Genomic DNA, 22,776 nt, shown 5'->3' on the forward strand with positions numbered 1-22,776 from the left:
CTCAACACTGCCCTCTCTAAAGCCTGGCCCAGGCACCTGCCATCTGCCAGACTGCCGGTCACCTCTCAGTGCAGAAGGCACGTGCCTCGACCTTCCTGCTAGAGGCACGAGAGCCAACGAAGACCACGTGACAGTAGTATTTTCCAACACTGACCTTTTGGACTAGGTTGTCAAATGCCTTGACCTTCCTGAACAGGTATGCAGTGAATTGATTTACAGGAGGTTCTTAAAAGCAGCTCTGAAGGGCAGTTTTCCTTTAGTTGAAAACGCTGCTTGTCCTTGCGTGTGCCGGCCTCGCCGAGAGCTCGTGCCTTCGATGCTTCACGCCTGCAAGGCTGATTTGAAAGTGCCTTTAATGATCGAACTGAAGCAAATGCCTGTAACAGTGAAAAATGTGCTTACTCGGGCTGCGGCCCGGGCGCCGACGGTAACCACCGGGGATCTCTCTCTCTGTTTCAGAGGGCCCCCCCCACAGGAAACGTCGCAATGACTCACCAGGTATCATGGCTCCAGCTTCGCGGCTCCTGTGTCTTTCGCTCAGTTTCCGTTTCCTTTCTGCCCAGCACTCCCCGATTTTTAAGCCCTCAAAACTTTCCCTGAGATTCCTGTAAAACCTGAAGGCTTGGATCTCTTAGTTCAAAACTGCCTTTGATCGAAACCAAGATCAGGACGACGAGTAGACCGCATCTCTTGACCCATTCTCCTTCCCGCCTTCTGGGCAGCGCATGTGGCGGGGCACCCGACTCGTGCCTTTTGCACCGTGCCCTGACGAGATGTTAGAGGCTGTGTGTGTGTCTGTTGCTTGGATGTTTCTTACCCTGGTGCCAAGGGCCACTCTTACACTGTTAGGACACGTGGCAGTGCTGTCCTCCTTTGTCCAGTTGAGACACCCCACTGAGTGAATGTGACACTTCCACAATCGGGGTACGTTGCTAGAGAAGGGACTCGGCTTCAGTTTGGCCGGCCTGGGTCACAAACCCGAAACAACAAAGCACAGGTTCTTGGTAACCCGTCCTCCCACGATCAAGCTTCCCCAAACTTGTCTGCAAGAGAAATGGGCTCACGCTGCAATGTCTTACAAATGCCGGGCTGCACGTGGCTTGAGTGAGGTCCAGCTGTTAACTGCGTCTTCAGTGCCGAAGGCTGGACGCTGGCCACCGCAAAGCCAAGTGTGGTCCTGGCAGAGCCTTTTCCGGAGGCCTCACGGGCACGTACGTGTTCAAGGACTGGGGAATGGACGCCCAAGGCTCAAGGAAGCACACGGGGTCCTTCCCAAGAGAAAGCAAAGAGGCCTCCGCTTCTCTGGAATTTTGACAACTTTTCGTAGGTGACATTCGGCAGCAGTGGGGCTGATTGCCCTCTCACCCTGTGGAGAGGCCAGACAAGCCCTAGCTTGTGTCCGTCTTCACTTTTGGACAATCTCAGCTTTGCTGTCACTAAATACTTAAAGCTGGGTGAGGTTTTGACAGGAGCTTTCGTGCTGGTTTCATGGGGGAGCAGCTAAGTCTCTGGGACATTTTGAGCAGCTTTCCTGCCAACTCACTGGGATCATAGGATGAGCTGAATTCTAGGGCTGGTGGGAGTGTAGGACCCACCAGTGAGCAGGAAACTGAGTCCTTGCAAAGCAGCAGGGCCTCACACTCTTGTGTTAATTCCTGGAGTGCCAATGGTGCCTGGGATAAGTTCTCTGAGTCCACGAAAAGAATCCAAATTCTGCAGGATCCAACCCTTTGAGGAAATCTTTACAGGAGTCCCTTACTTCCTGTAACAGACATATTTGGCATCAACCTTCATCTAGGATTCAAAACTAGTTCCTTCTAGAAAGGTACCTGTGCCAAAAAGAGACTGCCCTGCAGGATGGCAGCCCAGCAGGGGCCTGACAGTGACCCAGGGCACAATTTACTTCTTAGGTCAAGGGAACCAACTGCTCCCTTCAACTTTGCTAGTTGGCAAACACAGACTCCAAGAGGCAAACAGTGAGTGCTGGGAGCCCTGACCCGCAGGTTAGCTACCGTTTCGCAGCCCTGGGCTGGCCCAGCAGGTTTCGAACCTGGAAGCGAAAGGGGAATGAGAGAGCCGTGTGGGGGCATGCAGGGAACAGCACAAACTGCTCTTTTCACCCCGAATGTCTCACTCTTCTCTCTGACCCAAGTTTTTGGAAAACACAATGCTAAAGAAGAAACTTTTAGAGGTCACTCCTAGAGAGAGAAGAATGAGGAGAGAGTTCTCCAATGGGGCTGGAAGCCTAGAAGCTTCCCGCAGAATAGAGTGAAGCTGGCCTAGCAGTGTTTAGTGGGGAGTAGCCACAACTCTTAAGTATTTATTCCTGATCGCTGCACCTTGGGAAGCCCCATCCTCTACACCCGGGTAGGTTTTTGCAGCCCGGGTTTCTCCCACCCTCTGACCCCAAAAAGGCTCATGCTGGGCCTCCCCTTCTCAGGGATCATGAATCTCGGCCTTGCTTATGCTTCGAGTCTCACCTGAGTTGTTCCTTTTGACTCAAGCAGTGGTAACTGAGGTGGGCTCACCCTCCTGCCTCTCCATCCAGCCTGAGTGTGGAACGGGTCGCTTTTGTTAGAAAGGTCTGCTTTCTTCTTAGACGTCCTCTGATCCATGTCAAACAGGGCCAGATGGCTGGAGCCCAACGTGATTATTTGTTGTGGGTGCCGAAAACAGTTCAGTGTTTCTTCCCAACAGCGAAGGTCAGCTGCAGGTGGATCTCCCTTTTCCTTCCTTCTGCCCACCCAAAGTCCACGCCACGTGACCAGCCCTTCCTGTGAAATCAGGGTGGGCCCTCAGTGGTAACTCGAAGGGGGCATAGGGCAAGACCAGCGAGGAGACGCGATGGGGGTGGTGGGGACAGGGAGAGAGGTGTCCTACTGCTGGAGCTAAAATCCACTTTGGATTAACGTGTATAATTTCCTTTTCTAACATATATTCACTGAGCACCTATTTTATGCCATGCATAGTGTGTACCACGGAGCAAAAAGCCGATGCAATCCCCACCATGGGGGGCCCCAGTCCAGCACGCTGCGCACCAGCAGGGGGTGCTGTCTCACCCATTAACCAGGGAGTACCCTTTCGTGTCCTTGACCTCTGTCGTGCTCAAGGCTGCCCTTGCTCATGTTCACCTTCTTTTAATTAAAAACTTAAAACACTCCATTTTTTTTTCTTTCTGAGTAAGAACAAGGGAATGTACAAGGAGAACACAGTATGTTCTTTCTCCTTCAACTCTGCCCCACCGGGTGTGAATAAAAACATGGGGCCACATAACTTCCCACTTGCCTTTTTTTCCTTCCTTTCTACTCAAAATCAAAGACCACAGAATCCAGTGGGTCGGTAATGACCAAGCCAGACATGTTTAAAAACAGTCTTGCTTTGGAAAAAAAAAAACCTTTCCCCCCATTTCAATTGATGAAATATAACCAACCTATGAGACTAGCCAGGATTTGCTAACTTTAACCTGAATATTTGCATCTCATTTGTTTTTAGTAAGTTTGTTTTCTGCCCCTTATTTTAAAAAAAAATCTATTCCAACCTCGAAGGAGATTTTTTTTACTAAAGAAACATATGTTTTCTTATTAAAACCCACAGGCGAGGGAACGAGACCTCTTTTGTTCCTTCTAGAAGGTCTAGCGGGCGTAGAGTTATTGAAAACTCGGATGGTCCTGAGGAGGAAGTGGACACACGAGACGCAGACTTCAATGGAACCAAAGCCAGTGAATAAATGACTTGCTAGAGTTTTGTGCCACAGCAGGAAACAACAAAGAACAAAGCAAAACCCAGCAGACTCTACTTAGCATTGTCTGAATCCATTTCCAAATTCCAGACTTCACAGACACCCCTCACACAATGAGTATCAAAAACACCACCCTGTACTCAGGGTATAAATTTTAAGTTTGTATGATGTACCAGATGAAAAAAAACCCAAAACCACAGACACACCCTCCCGCTCTATCAGTGGATTGTGCAAGAGACGTTGAGTTTTTAGAAAAATATATCCACGGTAACCAGTCACTGGCAACTTTGTTTACATGAAATGGGGAGAAAGTCACCAAAATGGGTGGCACTGCCCCCACTCCCAGCTCGTCCCCTAACCTGCATACCCTTCCAACGTCTGGAGTAAGGCCCTTGTTTGAGAATTCTTCCCCCTCATCCTGGTTTCCACACCTCAGACACAGTTCACCGAGACCAAGTGCCTTCTGCAGTCACGTGAATGAGAAAGGAGACACTGCTCCAACGGATAAGAGTAGGAACATGACACTCTTTTATATGCACCCCGATTGTACGTAAAGACACCTTCACTAATAAAAGGTTATAAATCACTAGAATGTAGTTGGATTTTCTGTTCAACTGTTTTCTACAGAGCAAAAGCAGCTAAGGGAGAGCTGGGTTCTTATTCAGTCCTCTGAACGACCATATGGGGTTTTTCTGGTTTTTCTGGGGTCTTTCTGGTTTTTTTGAGTCTCTGTGGCCCGGGCTAGAGTGCAGTGGCGTCATCATAGCTCACTGCAACCTCCGGCTCCTGGGCTCAAGCGATCCTCCTGCCTCAGCTTCCCGAAATGCTAGGATTACAGGTGTGAGCCACTGTACCTGGCTAGGGTTATTTCATAAATGGGAAAACTGCAGCCAAGGGAGGTAAAGTAAATTGTCTGAGGCCCCACGGCTGGCAAAAGGAAGAGCAGAGGTGCAAAGTGAGACTGTGTGAGGGGCTTCTCTAGCCAGGAGGTGGGAGCTCCTGGGGCTGCGAGGAAGATGATGTGTGGTCAGCAGGCCACTGTCCCCTGCCCTTGAACACGACCAGAAAGAACATCTTTGTCAACCAAAACTGATGTGTATATCATATGAAAAATATAAGATATCCTTGATTCTTTTTTTAAGTTAAAACACACAAGACTCTGCCCAACAGTTTTATAGAAGACTTTGCTTTATAGAAGCACAAACTGCTTCTATAAAGGACAGATCGTAAATATTTTAGCCTTGACAGGATACATGTTCTCTATCAAATACTCACCTTTTTTAAATCACTCTTAAAAACATAAAAAACCGCCCTTAGCATGAGGGTCATACAAACGGGCTGTGGGCCCTGTCCTCCTTCACCTTGCGTGTTTTGGACAGACATGCCCTGCAAAGGTTCCAGTCAACACACACTTTTCCATATATACCAACTCAGGGGAATAAAACAGGAAACAGAAAAACTAAAAAGGCTACCATGTGACCAAATGCTAACATACCTCAGATGACCACCAACCGTATCCCAAATACCTTTCTAAAAAGCTGACTTGAATAGAAATTTTTAAAAAGCAGATTTCTTCATCTTTCGTTACTTGGCTAAAAAAAAAGAGGTGAAAGTCCATGATCACCATCCCAGCAAACAAGGAAGTGCAAACGTATGAAGCAGTATTACTGACCACGGCCACAAAGTAGGTGAACATTCGTTTCTCTTGATTTTATTATTCTTTTAAAAAAATAAAAGTACATCTTTTACCGATACAGGTTGGTTAGAATGTTTCTAGGGTAACGAACCCACCTCTGCCGAGGTTCAGTAGCACTTGAAAAGTTCTATTTTCGACAACAGGAAATTTTTGCTGTTCTTTCAGAAATAACTTAGTAACAAAAGGGAGGCCATGAAGCTGCATGCACCATCCCGAAATTAGTGTGCTTTTACTTGCATCTGAAAGCGTGAGGCAGCAGCTCTTAACACGCAGTGATGAGCAGAGACCACTGTGCTTTGGAAATCCCATGTTGATTTCTTTGTTTGACAAGGAAGCTGCCAACAATCTTGTGTTATAATCTTATTTGAAGGTAACCCTGGTGACTTCATAGTGGCTTTGAATGAAGTCCTGTTCTTGAGGGCTGCATTACCAAGGCCACTCTACCCCAGTGACCTCCAAGGTCCAGGAGCAGAAGTCACCTCCATGCTGGCGAAGGGGACTCGGGAAAGCTTAACAGAATTTACCTAAAGAGGACACAGATTTTCCAATGACCCTGGTCGACCTGAAAATTACTCTGAATCTCAAACACACCTCTAAAAACCTCAATGAGAGGCATATTGAAAGTCTCAGAGGTACACTACCATGGTTTAAAAAGAGGCACGTGCCTACTATTCTGTTCTTCACTCCTAGACATGATTTCAGCAGGCCATAAAGCACTGGGGGGTTTTGCTCTGGAAGACAATTCCAGCTGACGGGGGATATGGGGGGAGCCTCTGAGAGGGGACATGAAAGACACCTCCCAAGACCGATCAGGACTCCTCTTGGGTTAGCTCAGCGTAAGGGGGTAGCCTCATCACCCACACTTTAGAGCCCTCCCCAGAGGGCCCGGTCTGTCCCTCCTAGCAATGCACACACCAAGAGGGAGGCCAGGAATGACGAGACATTTCACAGGGACAAACAAACCCCGGGGGCCACAGCTGATGGCTCAGTCACTGGCTTGGGCCACAAAGCACAAAGTGAACTATGGTGACTGCTGGCTCATCTCTCAAACTAACTTCAAACAAAATAAAACAGAACAAAAACTCAGCGTAAGGAGAGGAAGAAAGGTAACAACTCCTGCACAAACACCAGGGGCTTCCGCTTCCGTGGTTTTCCTAAAGCAACATCTTGACTACACCCTGGGCTGACGGCAGCGACGGTGAGGATGTGTGTGAAGGCGGCTTCCCAAATTCCAGGCGTTTTCCCAACCTTCAGACAGAGCAAACCAAATTAAGCTGACATGACAGCTGTGACAATTCTGGGCCCACAAAGTTATAAGGGTGAATATCAAAGAGTCAGGACCAGGACCTCACACACAGGGTCTCAATTTTCTCTCCTGTCAAATGAAGAAAAGGACACTGGCTATCCGGCTCTCAGATTCCCATGCTTGCATAAAAAGCCCAGGCTCAGAAGACCCTCTAGAAACATCCACTTATTTGTCAATTCAAAACTTAAAAAAAAGAAAAACAAACAATCTTTTAAAAATCCTTTTTTGGAGGTCTGTAAGTTATGTGCATGCCACAGAAAAGATTCTGAATTTCCTATCACGTGTCCATCACAGACCCATCAAATTTGTGTGACCCGGGGTCCAGGGAGGTAGTGACACACCTCACACAATTCCTGAATCCCGAAGCTGCCCTGATTTTCTTTAGGCAAGAAAATAACTGACACTATTAGAGCTATTAGAGGTCACATCTGTGTTTTCCAATCAGGTGACTAGTTTCAGGAATCTTTTTTTTTTTTTTGAGACAGAGTCTTGCTCTGTCATCTAGGCTGGAGTGCAGTGGCATCATCACAGCTTACTGCAACCTCCAACTCCTGGGCTCAAGTGATCCTCCTGCCTCAGTCTCCGGGATTGCTAGGATTATAGGTGTGAGCTACCTCGCCTGGCCAAGGAATCTAGCCTGGCTAAAAGTTTGTGCTAGTTTCCTGAAGATTCTATAGATTTAAAAGGAAAAAAAAAAAATCTTCTAGGGAAGCAGAACGATGTTTGAAGCTCAACTCCCAAACAAAGGATTTACACAAGACATTCTCACAGTGTGACCATGAGTAAGTCCAAAGGATTAAATGATGAAAACGGCACTCTCCTTGGCCCTTTGCCCAAACCAGAAGCCGCCACCTAATTCTGCCTCCAGGGAGGGGAGTAGAGGATAAAGTTCACTGACATAATCCTCCAATTTAAAAAAAAAAAGGCTGTGGGTTAGGGATTAGCATCTCTGACCTACAGTAGGTACATTCTCCCCACTACTAAGAGGTGTATCAAAAGGCACTGACCCTTTATCACCCAAAGGTGCACTGGTGCTGCTTGGCCATCTGTCGCCGCCGTCCCTGTTCTTGTTCCCCCGCCCTGAGGCTGGGCCACTTGTTCGGTTTGGGGACTGATCATACACGAAGTTCCGGCAGGATGCAAGCTTGGACTCCAGTGCCTGGAAAGAAACACACTTTTATCTCTCAGGTTAAAGACAAGAACTCCTCTCTCTCGCTGGCACAGAAAAGAACCCTAAACAATGGTTCTCAAACTGTTCTGCGATAGAATTCCAAGGAGGGGCCCCATAAGAATCCAACGTATATTCAAGTCTCAGAACCACTTGCCAAAGATATTTGGGAAGATCACTAACACTGCTGATTAATCCAACTCTGCCTGTAGGAAACATCAAGTCAACTTTTAGAATTGTTCACTCTTTTATTTACCGTGTTAAACATGCACAGAGTGGCGGGAGTTTGAACAAGGGCTTGGCCGGGTGGTGAACGGACTCTGAGGAAACCAAAAGGCCACTGAGGCCACCCCAGGCTTCTCTGGACGCCTAACTGTGCTAAGTATGAAAAGAGGCCTGTTCATACAATAGAAAACCTGACAACCAAAAGCCAAAAGTAAAAACTTAAGAAATGAGTTGTAAGCTTCTGTGAAGACGCAGTGAAGAACACACCCATACTCTGTTTACTGACACGCTGGGAGGACTTAAATTATACGGCCTTCCAGGCGTTATTTTTAAAAATAAACAACTACAAAGAATAGCTACGTTACTGCTTAAGCACAAAACAATCCCTCCCTGTAATTAATATAAAATCTGAAGGCCAAGTTCTTTGCCCCAGTCTGTTCAAGATTCTCTCTAAAACTCCCTGAGAAACCAAAAAAAAGAGAAGGCACTTTATTATTATAAATGCCCCTTGGTTTTATTCAAATTAAGAAAAAACCATAGAAACCACCATAATTTCCCAAACTGGCTGCAAAAAAATGATATAAGGAAAAAAAGACACACCTAGGGATCAAAGGGAAGAGGCAGGGTCAGAGCTCTGGGCGTCTGGCGGTAACTCCCACGGGAAGAGCTAATGATTCCCAGGGACGCTCAAGGACCCGCCACGCCTAAAACCCAAGAAGCCTCTGTTACAGGGAAAGGAACTGGTAAGATTAACCCCTTCTAATATACCGAAAGACAGGTGAGGCATGCCGAACCCCAAAGGGCGCGGTCTTACCCCCACTTTCCGCAGCAGGTCTCCCACAATGTTGAGGGCTGATATTCGGGCTGCGGGTGTGAGGGGGGTCCCCCCAGTGGAGTCGTCCAGGCCTGGGCATGCAAAGAAAAGGGCACGTTACACACCAACCCACAGTCATGTCTGTGCACCAACATCTCTAAATCCGAAACCATGGGGTGGGGAAGGGAAGCTGACGCCTTCCCATAGCTTTGTTATAGCTTCCCATAGCTGCCTGTTGCATCCAGTTGCGTAACACACCAATAGCCTATTTGACGACCGACTTTCCAAGTCCTTAAGATGATGATGTCAAACATTTATGTTCACATGTTAGTCTTTTTAAACAAAACCAAAACAAGTCCTCTGGAAATTCTAGGAATCCCACAGTTAATTGACACTAACGGCATCAGTGATAAATGTAATAAATATGGAGAGCTCGAGCCAGCTTTACAAGGGTCTCCCACGTTATGGAGAACCTCTCTCTCCTCAGAGCAGGGTCTGCGGCCCAGCAGTGCCAGCGTCACCTGGGCACTTGGTAGAGATGTGGCATCTCAGGCCCCACCCAGACCCACTGGGTCTGCATTTTAACAAGATATCCTGGTGAGTTGTGTACATGTGACTGCATGGACAACTCCAGCCTGGGATTCTAGAGATTCCACTAGTCTTTGGCCCCAGGGGACAGCCTAAAGGATAAGGCAGTAGATGGCAGTGGAAGCCTGGAGCTGGCCGGCCTGCCTGGGTTTGAATTCCAGCTCTGCCACTGACTTACTGTCAGGGCCTCAGACTCAGTGGGGACAGCACTTGCTACATGGGCCTGCAGTGAGAATCCGTGAGGTCACAAATGCTAAGCACTTTGGCAGAGTGGCCAGCGCGTACTGAGCACCCGATAATTGTCTATTATTAGCATTTGCTATTAAGTGGCCTGACCGGAGTCTCACAGTTAAGCAGTCAGCAGAGGGGCTGGGGGAGAGCTCCAATTTCTCACTTTTCCTCACACAACACAGGTTACTACACTGCATCTAGTTCTAGATGGACGTGTTGCTGGGCTCACAAAACACTTTCTTGATTTTTTTTATTTGGGCACTGACATTGCAAATTTGGGAGGTTTCATATTCAAAAAGGAGTATTTCTGGGTTTTGGTGAAGAATGGGCAATTCTGCTAATGAATGGCCTACATTGCTTATGGTAGAAGCAGAGTGGCTGCCGCCCCCTCTAGATGGGGTTTCCATTCTCCACTTCACCACAGACTCCACTACTCTCTACTGCCTCACATCCAAGACACTCCTTTCATTTATCTTGATGCCCCACTGCCACAAGCAACCCAGTTTGCTCCCCGCTATATAATCTGCTCCAAAGCTTCACACCTGGGACCCACCCCAGATATTCTCACCCCGGAATGCTTCGTGCAACAAAATGCCCCCCAACTCCTGATCCCCTTACCACGCCTGAAGGTCCCTGGTGTGTTTAAACTGGAGCTGGGTCCCCGATGTGCAATGGGAGTGGACGGAATGGAGCCAGTGGCCTGCACAGCAGTGTCTGTCCTTTCAGCTTCCACTGCACTGGGCAAAGGGGTCCTGGGTTTTTCTTGCTTCTGTTGCACGGCCAGTTCCTGCCGTAAATCTGCGCCAGGAGAAGAATTCAGACATTTAGGTCCTTGCTTTGGGTTAGCAGGGTATACGTGAGGAGGTTTGACAGTAGACGCTGCTCAGGGAGAACTACCAGGGTGAAAAACTCCAGGTGGAAACCCCAGATGAAGTGAAACCCATGGGACCTTGCCTAGCAGGCTTGCAAAACGACAGGACTCCTTTCAAGTAAAAAACAAACATTTTTTTCTTTTCTTTTTTGAGACAGTCTCACTCTATTGCCTGGGCTAGATAGAATGCAGTGGCATCACCACAGCGCATTTGAACCTCAAACTCCTGGGCTCAAGCGATCCTCCTGCCTCAGCCTCCCGAGTACCTGGGACTACAGGGCACGCCACGATGTCTGACTAATTTTTCTATTTTTTGTAGAGATGAGGTCTCACTATGTTGCCCAGGCTATCCTCAAACCCCTGAGCAGCGATTCTCTCCCCTAGGCATCCTAAAGTGCTGGAATTACAGGTGTGAGCCACAATGCCCAACACAACGTTTAAAAGTATTAAAACTATGGCAGTGACACACTAATACTTTTTATTATTAGAAAAGAATTCCAACACAGCAACGTATATAGCATACTAAATCAAAATGTGCTTCCCAACGTACCCCCAAATGTGCTTTCTCACTCATAATCATTATAACATGTGGGAGGATCTGTTCAACCTTTGTTCTCTGCACATTCAAACATACACTTTATATGTGTGTATATATCTATTAAGCATAAAATAGAAATAGTTTTTATTAAGCATAAATGGAAACATACAACATCTGTCTATGACTTATTCTCCACCTTCAGTGGTACACCTTGGCAATCTTTCTAGGACTGCATGGACATCTCTACCTTGTTCCTTTTAACAAGGTCTTAACATTCCACAGAATAAATCCATGTCATTTATTTAAGCATTACTGATGGGCATCTAGGAGTAACTATTTTTTAAACTTTGGAGTTTTTCTCTTTAATCTTCCATCTACTAGCTACACATAAGAAACCAAATTAATGTTATATACAATTAATTAGGACTTAAAAAAGAAATCTCTTATGCACCCAAACTTGGATCATTCACCAATAAACATCTCGTGGCAGTTTGAAAACTCTGCTTCTGGAACTGCCAACCTCTGAAGAGCAAAAGCTGAGGAGCTTTCAGAGTTCTAAGCATCAGTTGCTATTGAGTCACAAAAATAATAAGCCAGCTAGCAATTCCATCAGAAATCTCTCCCACAAAAGTCTTGTCCTCCTCCTAAGCATCGAGCCAGTCTGGTGAGTGTGTGAATTATAGACCAGGGAGCATCTTTCCTGAAATGAATTCTGCAAAACCCCAAAATAAGGGATTAATCTGTGAGGCCCAATGCTATATCTGTAAATACCCGTAAGGAGTCTTTATGAGGTTGGACGATTCTTAGCACCAGGCAGGGACCAAGGCAAGATCCCACCCTACGTGGTGTGGTCCCATGTCCTCTGGACCTCCTGTGTGCAGAGCAGGGTGCAGACTCCCAGTAGATACAACCCTGGGTAAGGCCGTGGGACAAAAGGCTCTCAGGTAGGGAGAAAGGACAATGCCGGTGAAGACACAGAACAAGTGCCCGGGCCTCCTACCTCGGGCTTCATCCTTCAGTCTCTGAACGGATTCCAGGAGATTCTCCTTCTCATCAAGTTCACTTTCCAGGAAGGCATTTCTTTCAATGGCTTGATTTAAGCGCTGCTCAAAGTCTTCCAGAGACATGATCGTGGCTCTGAGTAAGAAAAAAGCAAAATTATCCAAGAGAGCAAATGGCAGCATCCATCAGGTGCCCACAGACCCGGGAGATGTGAAGGGTCAGATATACCTGGGCATGAGTCCCAGCACTGGACTTCCTAGATGCCACAGACCTGGGTGAGTCCCCTAACCTTCTGAGACTTGGGCTCTTCACCTGCAGAATGGGACTCATCATAGCTCATGAGGTGCACAAGGTTGTCCTAAGGATTAAATAAGATAATATCCATGCAGCACTCAGCCATGAGCCAAGGCACTATCAGGACTGCAGGTGGCGACCAGCCATTTGAGAAGGGCAGCGTGCTCTGCCTTCTCTTGGAAGCTCACAATGACAACTAATATTAAGAATAGACTAGGCTGGGCACGGTGGCTCACGCCTGTAATCCTAGCACTCTGGGAGGCCGAGGCAGGTGGATCGCTCAAGGTCAGGAGTTCGAGACCAGCCTGAGCAAGAGCGAGACGCCGTCTCTACTAAATATAGAAAGAAATTATCTGGCCAACTAAAATATATATAGAAAAAATTAGCTGGGCATGGTGGCACATGCCTGTAGTCCCAGCTACTCGGGAGGCTGAGGCAGGAGGATCGCTTGAGCCCAGGAGTCTGAGGTTGCTGTGAGCTAGGCTGACGCCACGGCACTCACTCTAGCCAGGGCAACAAAGCGACACTCTGTCTCAAAAAAAAAGAATAGACTAATAGGCCACGTGCAGTGGCTCACACCCATAATCCCAGCACTTTGGGAAACCAAGGCAAAGGATCGCTTGAGGCCAGGAGTTTGAGACCAGCCTGGGCAACATAGTGCGATTCCATCTTTACAAACAAATTAAAAAATTAGCTGGGCGTAGTGGCACATGCCTGTAGTCCCAGCTACTCGGGAGGATGAGGCAGGAGGATTGCTTGAGCCCAGGAATTTGAGGCTGCAATGAGTTTGAGGCTGCAGTGAGCTATGATAGCATCACTGCATGCCAGCCTGGGCAACAGAGTAAGACCCTGTTAAAAAAAAAAAAATAGACAAATAGAATGCACACAACAATTGAGTAACATGCATTTAAACAGGTGGAAGAGACTATCTTTAACCTCTCAGTTACTTTAAAGTTTAAAAAGTTCAAAATGCCAAGCACTGGGCCCAGCTGCCCTGCTAATAACCACTTCTTCTTGTGAACAGTGTGAATACTGTGGTAGAGGCACTGAGAAGGGCTGTAATAAAGAAATCCGTTTAACTCCAGGCAAACTACCTTCTCTATGCCTCAATTTCCTCAGATACAAAGCAAGGGTAGTAACAATACCTCCACACAGGATTGCCTGGGGAAGGGATGGTGCCAGATAAAGTAACACAGGAAGCATGCAACAGAGGTTTCACATGTAAATGCTCAGCACACGTCAGCAAGTTTTACTATGGACCCCGAGTCTGTCCCCAGAAGACCTTTACCATCCTACTAACTATATCCTACAGTGGCCAGAGGCATGTGTTTAGAGAGGAACCCTGGAGTGTACACCCCGATCCTCCACCCTAAGACTAACTGGGTCTTTGGGCAACTTAACCTCTTTCATCCTCAGTTCCTTCAACTGCAAAATGAAGACTAACTCATTCATTTATTCAACATATGCCACTGTATCTAGATGGAGTCATGTTAGCACGTACCCTCAAACGGTCTTCAGAGGTAGTGAATAGGGTAACGATACCAAAAGTGCCTGATTAAAAACAAGGCGATAATATTTAGGAATAAAATAATATAATCCATTTTTTTTGTTTGAGACAGAGTCTCGCTCTGTTGCCCAGGCTAAGGTGCTGTGGTGTCATCGTAGCTCACAGCAACCTTAAACTCCTGGGGCTCAAGCAATCCTCCTGCTTCAACCTCTCAAACACCTGGGACTATAGGCATATGCCACCACACCCAGCTAATTTTTCTATTTTTTTCTAGACACGGAGGTCTCACTCTTGCTCAGGCTGGTCTTGAACTCCTGAGCTCAAGCAATCCTCCCGCCTCGCCCTCCCCAGAATGCTAGGATTACAGGCGTGAGCCACCACATCTGGCTAGAATTAGTTTAAATGACCCTAAGGCTTGACAAGTCAAACACCAACAAAAAAGATAAAATACTCAGGAATTCAGGCAACAGCAAATATGCAAGGCTGTACTGTAGGGTACAGAATGCTTGGGGAAATGCAGACATACTGTGTTTATGGAGATAAAGACCCAGTGTCACGAAGAAATCAGCTCTTCCTAAGTTAAACTGAGAGATTTAATACCATCTTAATAAAAATACAAATAGATTTTTATTTGGAGGAGGAGGCACAGGGAGATTGACTTGAAAGATCCTGTGACAATGAAACAAGAATGGCCAAGAGAAGTCTGAAAAAGAAGAGGTCAGGGAAGGACCTGTACCAGATACAATGGACACACTGTTACAGAGCCTCAACAATGAACAACAGCATGTTACAGGTTACAAGGACCAGGGGAATCAAAGGTTCAGAAATAGATGACAATTTAATTTATGATAAAGGCAGTATCACAAATCATTGGTCAAAAGACAGCAGGTTCAATTCTAGGTTTGGAGACCACTGGGTAGCTAACTGGAAAAAAAACTAATGTTGATTCATAGCTCATACTGCAACTCAACGTAAGTTCCAACTGAATCAGAAATTTAAACCAACTCAATATTTGATCAACATCTATTTGGCTTCCAGAATGCTAGAGAACTGAAGACCACCTTAAGCAGCATTTGGGAACCTGTGTGGATCATAATCGTGTGGTTGTACATAAGCAGCATAACAGCATCAATAACACTGGTGAGGGATTTTGTTCAGATGTATTGGTACTATCTGAATATCTGCTTTCAAATAAAGGTGAGCATCCTAGTTGCAACCAGACTGAAAATCACTTTATGTACTTTATATGTTGAAATTCTGTCAACTGATGTATAAAAGCATATTTAATATAATATAGACTAAAATGCTTTCGGATTCATAAAACGTTGTGAAAGACAAAAAAATTTAAAAAAAGGATTAAATGTTGCAATAATTGGTGACTGCGAAAGCCATTAATCTCATGTAGTTACTGAGAACTTGAAAATACTTAAATAGATTTTCAGTAAACATGAGTATTAAGGGATACATTTGTTAGATAACCAAGTAGTTATCTAACCAATAAGTGCTTTAAAAGTCTATAGAAAAACATAACATGGAAAAGTAAAATTAGATTAAATCAATTTAAACCTTCGTAAAATTTCAGGCACCTTAGCACTCATATATTAAATAACCTTTATAAAATAACCTAAATAACCTTTAAGAGATGTATTTAATTTTTAGTTACTTCTGATTAGGCCCCGCGTCTTTCAAGGTTATTCTTGCATAAAGTCTTCCTCCTCAGTCAAAACTGAGTCGTTTAGTTTTAGGGACATATAGTATGAGGACCATCAGAGCAACCAAACAGCTTGTGGTTCTGAGAAATGATTGTTCTTGCAGTAGACTGCCAAATTTTCTAAATATAACCATCAAAATGTTATCATAAAATTGTAATATTTAAAAAATTTTTTTAAATAAAACTTTGGTATTCTAGAACTTTATCCTAACCCATGTGATTTTGACAACACAACTGTTCAGCATTTGGCTAAAAAGTGAAACTAGTGTATCTTTAGGAGAGAGAGAGAGGAACAGGAAGTTAAAGAAAAGATAAAAATATTAATACTAGAAAAAAAACACAGGCTAAGTGCTTTATAAGTTTTGGAGTACAGAAGGCCCTTCTATGACTGACGAATAAATTTGACTACAAAGAAATCAAATAACTTCTGTACAGGAACACATACAACAGACAAAGATGAAAGACAAATAACAAACTCCAAATAGTTTCAATTCATACCACAAATACATAAATACCTCCTGGAAATGATGAGGGAAAACACCAAAATAAAACCAACCAACAACTCAATTTAAAAATAGGCAAAGATAAACAGAGTTCATAGAGAAGAAAACAAAACAGTTCTTACGCATATGAAAAGGAACTCAAAATCACTCAGAAATGCACCTATTTCTAGCCTTTTCAAATGGTAGAAATCCGAAGTTTGAAAACCACTGTGCTAGGAAAGCTATTTATAATAGAAAACAGGCACTTACACACTTAGCTGTTGGGAATGTAAACTGGTACAACCACATAGAGAACTGAGCAATACCTAGCAAAATCACATATACATACATCCTTCGACCCAGCAATTTTACTTCTGGAAATTTATTCTACAGATATACATCTGTGCAAGGTTACTCATTATGGTAGTGATTATCATTGCAAAAAGAATGGAAATGCATCCACAGGAGACTAGATAATACATTATTACGATACCATAAAATACCAACCATACAATAGAATATTCTGTATCTGAAAACAAAAAGAACAAGGAATGCTCTGTCCTAATAAAGAATGATTTCCAAGCTCTATTGTTATCTGAAAAAGCCAAATGTACAACAGTGTTACAGAATGCTTTTTTGTTGGGCAAAGAAAGGTGGTGGTGATGGTTAACAGGAATATCTTTTTATCTGCTTAAGCCTATAAGTTTTAAAAAACTCTACCCCTTTGCATATTATTTTTGAACCGTGTGAATGTACTGCTACCTCTTTGTGGCAGACTGTATCACTGGAATTCTTCACCCCTCCCTGCATCCACACCCTTGCCATGGCCTCAGTGTGGGTGGGAAAGTACTTTGACTCAGTGTGACTATGTCACTTGCTTTGATCAATGATATACAAATGGAATTGACGGTACGCCAGTGGCTTGCCAGAAATCAGAATGTGGCTTTACATACAGTAAAGCCTCAGTAATCAAGTCGTTATGGTATTGGTACAGCAGTTTACAAATGGTACACTGGACCAAAATAGAGAATCCAGAATTAGATCCCAGGATTTATGAGAGGCTAACATTATGACAACTGAATCCCAGTACAATGGGAAAAAAGAGCATCTAAAAAATAGTGCTGGATCCTTACCTAGAAGGGTACAAAAGGAAATTAAAAATAAAAAGAAATGGGAAAAAACAAAAAAAAAATTTAAAAAAATAAATATAAAATAGTGCTGGGCTGGCACAATGGGCTAGCCACTTAAAGGAAAAAAAAAATGGACCCGTATCTTTATACTGGATATAAAAATTAAGTCCAGGTGAATTAAGGCATATGTGTAAAAAAATTAAACAACAAAAAACAACTTGCAAAAAAAAAGAGAGAGAGAGAAAATATACATACAATCAAAAGACTAAGGAGATTCCTCTAGTGAAGTCTGGAAATTTAGAAGCTATAAAAGGAGACATAATTGATGAAATAAAAATGGAAAATGATACCACAAAGTCAAAAGACAAAAGATTATTCCGGAAAAAATATTTTCAATGCAGGAGAAAAGATCAGTGGCAAAAATACACAAAGAACTTTTAATACATTGATAAGAAAGGAGGTTCCACTTCTGGTAATGATGTACCTTGTACCAGACCAAACCTCCTACAGATTACAAATATAAATTGTGGGTAAAATGTGAAAAACAATGATCTGAAGGCCCTGGCAGAAACTGGAAGGGGGTCAACACTTGGAAGAGCACGACACAGGGTGGATTTTGCATCTTTACAAGCTTTTTGCCTAAGGCTCCAGTGACAGAAATCCAACACCACAGAGGAGTCCCAAATTCTGCTTATTAATATTTCCCACATTTCTGGCTTCCCCAGAACCATGTATGCACACAGCAAACTTGAAGCAGCCCAGTTAAGGCTAAAAGAACTAAACAGATTTCAGCTACTGCTCAGGGGAGACAGAGTCTGGAGTGTGAGTTCAGCCAAGTCTACTGCCTGAAAAAAACAGATCAAGATCCAACATAACAGAATTCATAGTCTCTGTAACACAGCATTCACAAGGTCCAGATTACAACCTAAAATTATCAGACTTGTGCAAGGAAAATGTGACCTAAACCCAAAAGAAATAACAACCACTGGAAACCAACCCTGAGATAACCCAGATGCTGGAAATATCAAAAAAGGTGGGAGGATCGCATGAGCCCAGGAGTTTGAGGTTGCAGTGAGCTATGATGACACCACCGCACTGCAGCCTGGGCAACACAGTGAGATCCCATCTCAAAAATCACCTGTTACATTTATGCTCAAGGATATAAAAGAAATCTCGGTATAGGAATAGAAATTATATATAAAAAAAGAACCAAATGTAAATTCTAGATCTGAAAATACAGTGTCTCTAAAATTAAATGTTTTTTGATCCCATTTAACAGCAGATTGGAGAAAAGAGAAGAGGGAATCTGTGAACTTGAAACTAGATCAGGCCGGGCGCGGTGGCTCACGCCTGTAATCCTAGCACTCTGGGAGGCCGAGGTGGGTGGATCGCTCGAGGTCAGGAGTTCAAGACCAGCCTGAGCAAGAGCGAGACCCCGTCTCTACTAAAAATAGAAAGACATTATATGGACAACTAAAAATCTATACAGAAAAAATTAGCCGGGCATAGTGGCGCATGCCTGTAGTCCCAGCTACTCGGGAGGCTGAGGCAGTAGGATCGCTTAAGCCCAGGAGTTTGAGGTTGCTGTGAGCTAAGCTGACGCCACGGCACTCACTCTAGCCTGGGCAACAAAGTGAGACTCTGTCTCAACAAAAAAAAAAAAAAGAAACTAGATCAACATAAATTATTCAATTTAAGGATCTACAAGAAAATATTTAGAAGAAAAACTAAAAAGAGCCTCAGGGACCTGTCCGGCAATATCAAAAGGATGTGTTTAGTTGGTGTCCCACAGGGACAGGAGGAAAAAATGGGGCAGAAGAAAATCTTTGATGAAATAATGACCCAAGTTAAATTTGGAAAAAGACAAAGTTACAGACTTAAAGAAGCACAGCAAACCACTATTGGGATAAATACAAATAAAGCCACGTCCGGGCACGTCATAATCAAACTACTGAGAACCAAAAATAGAGAATCTAAGAAGCAGAGAAAACAACAATATTACATACAGAGGAGTGACTATTCAAATGATTCTTAACTTCTGATTGGAAACCTGGAGACCACAAGGCAGTGCCACATCTTTAAAATGCTGAAAGGAAAAACCCCTATCAACCCAGAATGCTACCTCCAATAAAAATACCCTTCTTCAAGGACGAAGGCCAAAATAAAGACATCTCCAGATAAAAAGAGAATTCATCGCCGGCGTACCCACACCACAGGAAACCCCAAGGGCGGTGTTTCCAGTGGAAGGGACTCGATATCAGATGGAAACTGAGGTTTTCAGGAAAGGATGAAGAGCACCCAATGTACCAGTAAATATAAAAGGCTCTATTTCTACCCTCTTAATTTTTTAAAAATACAGATGAGTTTTTAAAGCAAAAATTGTAACAACGTATTGCGGAATCCACGGCATTTGGAGGTGTAATACATATGACAGCTATAGCATAAAGTGTGAGGATGGTAAATGAAACTCTAAGGTGGCACTGTTGTCACTTTTGCAGGAAGTGATATACTATTAACTACGTAGCCTGGAATGTTAAAGATGTACATGGTACACCTCAAGGCTGCAGTCCCCAAACCCTAGGCCATGGCCCAGTACCAGTCTGTGGCCTGTTAGGAACTGGTCCCCGCAGATCATCGCCTGAGCTCCGCCTCCCCACCCCACCCCGCCAAGTCCAAAGAAAAATTCTCTTCCATGAAACTGGTCCCAGGTGCCAGAAAGGTTGAGGATTGCTGCCCTAAGGCAACTACAAAAAAAAAAAATAATGTAAGTAACTTGGGGGCAACGAAAATGTTCTGCATCTCAACAGGAGTGTGGGTTATATGCATGTACACATTTGTCAAAACTGATAGAATAGTACTCCTAAAATCTGTGCATTTCACTATATATAATTCATATAAAATTTTTTAAAACACAGGTATTTTTGTCAAGAAAAAAATACCCGGCTCAGAGTGATTATTCCACAAATGTTAGTTATTGTTATTATTCTGCTAACCACCACATCAGTTTATGAAACACTGCTCCTTGAATATGCTTCTTTCCTTTCTACCTCAGGGCCTTAGCACATGCTCCTCCTCCTATCTGGAATGCTCTTCTCTCTCTCTAGTCCCCTAGATAATGGCTATTCATCTCTCCGGTCTTAGCCTAACTGGCATTTCCTCTGGGAAGCCTTGCCTGACATTCTCCCACCAACAGCCAAATAAATATATCCCATTACATGCTCCCATAGCACCTGGAACTTCCAGGACTTACTGCTGTAATTAAGTTGCACTTGTGTGCCTATTGTCCATTTCCCCCATGAGACTAAGATCCACCAGGGCACTGGCTTTGTTTTGCTCACTGCTGAGAGTTCTCTCTGCTCCTTATGGCACCTGGTACCTAGTTGCTGGGGACAAAAAGCAGAGACTAAAGGCCCCCGAGCCTGTTTTCTCCTCCCCAACGCACCGCTTGGCTCTTTCCAAGTCATCATTGGCTTGCTCCAGCTCTCTGATGTATTTCTGCAGCTGATCTTTAATTGCCTTTGTCTGTGCAAGGTCATCCTCCAAGGCCGAGATCTGCCGGTAGCCTTCAGAATGCTGCATTTCAAACTTCTCCTGAAGGACAAAACGGACACTCAGTGAATGATTCAAGACTTCTGATAAGCTATGTTTGTTTCTCTTCCTTGTCATCCCCTTAAAAACAATGAAGTTTGATCCTGGAACATGTGCACTCCTGCTGCAGTGGACATTCGTCATTTTGTGACCACTGAGCATCCATTCCGCCCCAGAGAGTGAAAGAAAGAAAAACAAAAGAAAGAAAGAGAACAGGAAGTAAGAACAGAAAGACAGAGGGAGGGAGGGAGAGAGAGAGAGCGCGATCCTGTTACTAGTTAACAAAAGAAGCTTAGCATGATCTAGCTAGTGCTTTCCAAAGGCAAGGAACGGTCCAGATGACATCTCAATGATTCCCTGTTGCCCGGCTGGAGCACTAACAATTATCACTCACTTATTCTGTGCCAGCCTCCGGGCTAAATACACTACATATGTTGCCTCCTTTAATCCCACTTCAGAGATGTGGGATCTGAGGCTCAGTTACTTAACTAGCGGCAAGTGACTAAGCCAAGATCAAACCCAGGCCAGCTGAGCTGGTGCTCTTAGACAACTGTGCTAAATGGCCCTAAACTATTTCAATCCAGGTTGCCTCGGTATTGAACATTCTCGATTCTGCTCCTGCTCCTCTTTCACATTACTTTGCTTCATCAAACACCCAACTTAGATGCTACAAACATGAAAGAAAACACTCACTTTCCACAAGAAAGAACCAAGGTCTAATTTGAAAAAAAAAAAAAAGGGAGCAAGCTCCTCTTCTTGACTCAGCCACGTAAACAAAGCCGTTGCTAGAAACAGTCCGGATGCGCTGGGGAGAGCAATGTGATGGCGCCTAGGGCAGAGAGGCGTGGCGAGAGCCACTGTGAAACATGAACATCTGGAGAACAAGTAGGTTATTTACAGGGTGATGACAGGGAGGGCATTCCACATCCTCCCGTTTTCTGGCCGTGAGCAGAAAGTGTCTACACTCAGGCAAACACAGGCTGACCAGGCCCCGTTCCCAGGCATGACTCTGATCACCTCACACCCTTTATTTGGGGACATTTCCAAGTAAAACAGGATCCTAGGCCATTAACCTAAATTCAAATGCAGATTCCAAGAGGATGCAGTGAATGGCCCCGCCACCTGCACATAGATTCTCATGACCTCCTTTGAACTTGTGGACATGAACACCTGTGGCTGCAATGTTGTGCTTCCATCTGGGGCTAATTCCAATAAGCTGTCAGCTGATAGGGGCATCAATAGATGCTCTGTTTGATCCCTTACAGACTTTTTTATTCAACTTGTGATGAATAAGCCAGTTGTTAAGAAATTCGTCTCAGCTGAATACATTTCTCTTAGGTGATTGACACATGTCTGCTGGTGGCAGGCGGTATTGTTACTCCAAGGTACCCGTATTTGTCCCCAACTCTGTGCTCTGAGTCCCATGCATGTGTCATGTGGTTATAATGAAGAGGTCTTCTGCAGGTTCAAGGGCTTGGTCTTGAACAGTTAATTACTTAGTAACTGCTTGATATTTATTCAGCGTCCATGGAGACCTCTTACCCTCTCCAAATTGCAGTCCATACCACCAATTTTCCTCCTACACTGATTTTCATCCAAGTCCCCCTTCAATTTAAGAACTACACTGATTCCTTGTTGCCTTTGGCAGGGGTCAGGCTCTAAATAAATGAGTGAAGGTGGTCACGCATAGGAATAAGCAGCAACTGACACCCAGCCCTCAGCGTCAGGGACATGGGGACATGGGGACTGGGGCACACTTGAGAATGAATGTTCCTTCTAGGCAACCAACAACTCAGGTTTTTGGTGGTGTGAAGGAATGCAGGCCTGGGGTGGCCAAGTCTTCCGATTCTCAAGGGAAGTCAGAAATCCGTATGTGGCCGTGGTTG

At 44.5% G+C, this 22,776-nt stretch overlaps 2 protein-coding genes across 4 annotated transcripts in view; one reads left to right on the plus strand and one right to left on the minus strand.

Annotated features, from left to right (window-relative positions):
• MYH11 (myosin heavy chain 11) overlaps positions 1-4,299 on the plus strand; it is a 99,233-nt gene extending 94,934 nt beyond the window's left edge. For 2 of the 3 annotated variants that reach the window (XM_069486890.1, XM_069486888.1), the window contains 2 exons: positions 460-498; positions 3,595-3,657. In XM_069486890.1, coding sequence (XP_069342991.1) covers positions 460-490 — 31 coding nt within the window. In that variant the 3' untranslated portion in view covers positions 491-498; positions 3,595-3,657. Of the gene's footprint in view, positions 1-459; positions 499-3,594 lie in introns of all 3 variants that reach the window. The other variant, XM_069486887.1, reaches the window with a different exon arrangement.
• A 1,172-nt stretch (positions 4,300-5,471) lies between these two features.
• NDE1 (nudE neurodevelopment protein 1) overlaps positions 5,472-22,776 on the minus strand; it is a 28,667-nt gene continuing 11,362 nt past the window's right edge. Inside the window, exons 4-9 of the mRNA XM_069486071.1 lie at positions 20,745-20,893; positions 12,177-12,313; positions 10,386-10,565; positions 8,949-9,040; positions 7,749-7,900; positions 5,472-6,683 (exon numbers count right to left, since the gene is read on the minus strand). Of these exons, the coding sequence (XP_069342172.1) occupies positions 6,590-6,683; positions 7,749-7,900; positions 8,949-9,040; positions 10,386-10,565; positions 12,177-12,313; positions 20,745-20,893 (804 nt within the window). The 3' untranslated portion in view covers positions 5,472-6,589. The remainder of the gene's footprint in view (positions 6,684-7,748; positions 7,901-8,948; positions 9,041-10,385; positions 10,566-12,176; positions 12,314-20,744; positions 20,894-22,776) is intronic.

Source organism: Eulemur rufifrons, chromosome 14, assembly GCF_041146395.1.
Source record: "Eulemur rufifrons isolate Redbay chromosome 14, OSU_ERuf_1, whole genome shotgun sequence".
Lineage (NCBI taxonomy): Eukaryota > Metazoa > Chordata > Mammalia > Primates > Lemuridae > Eulemur > Eulemur rufifrons.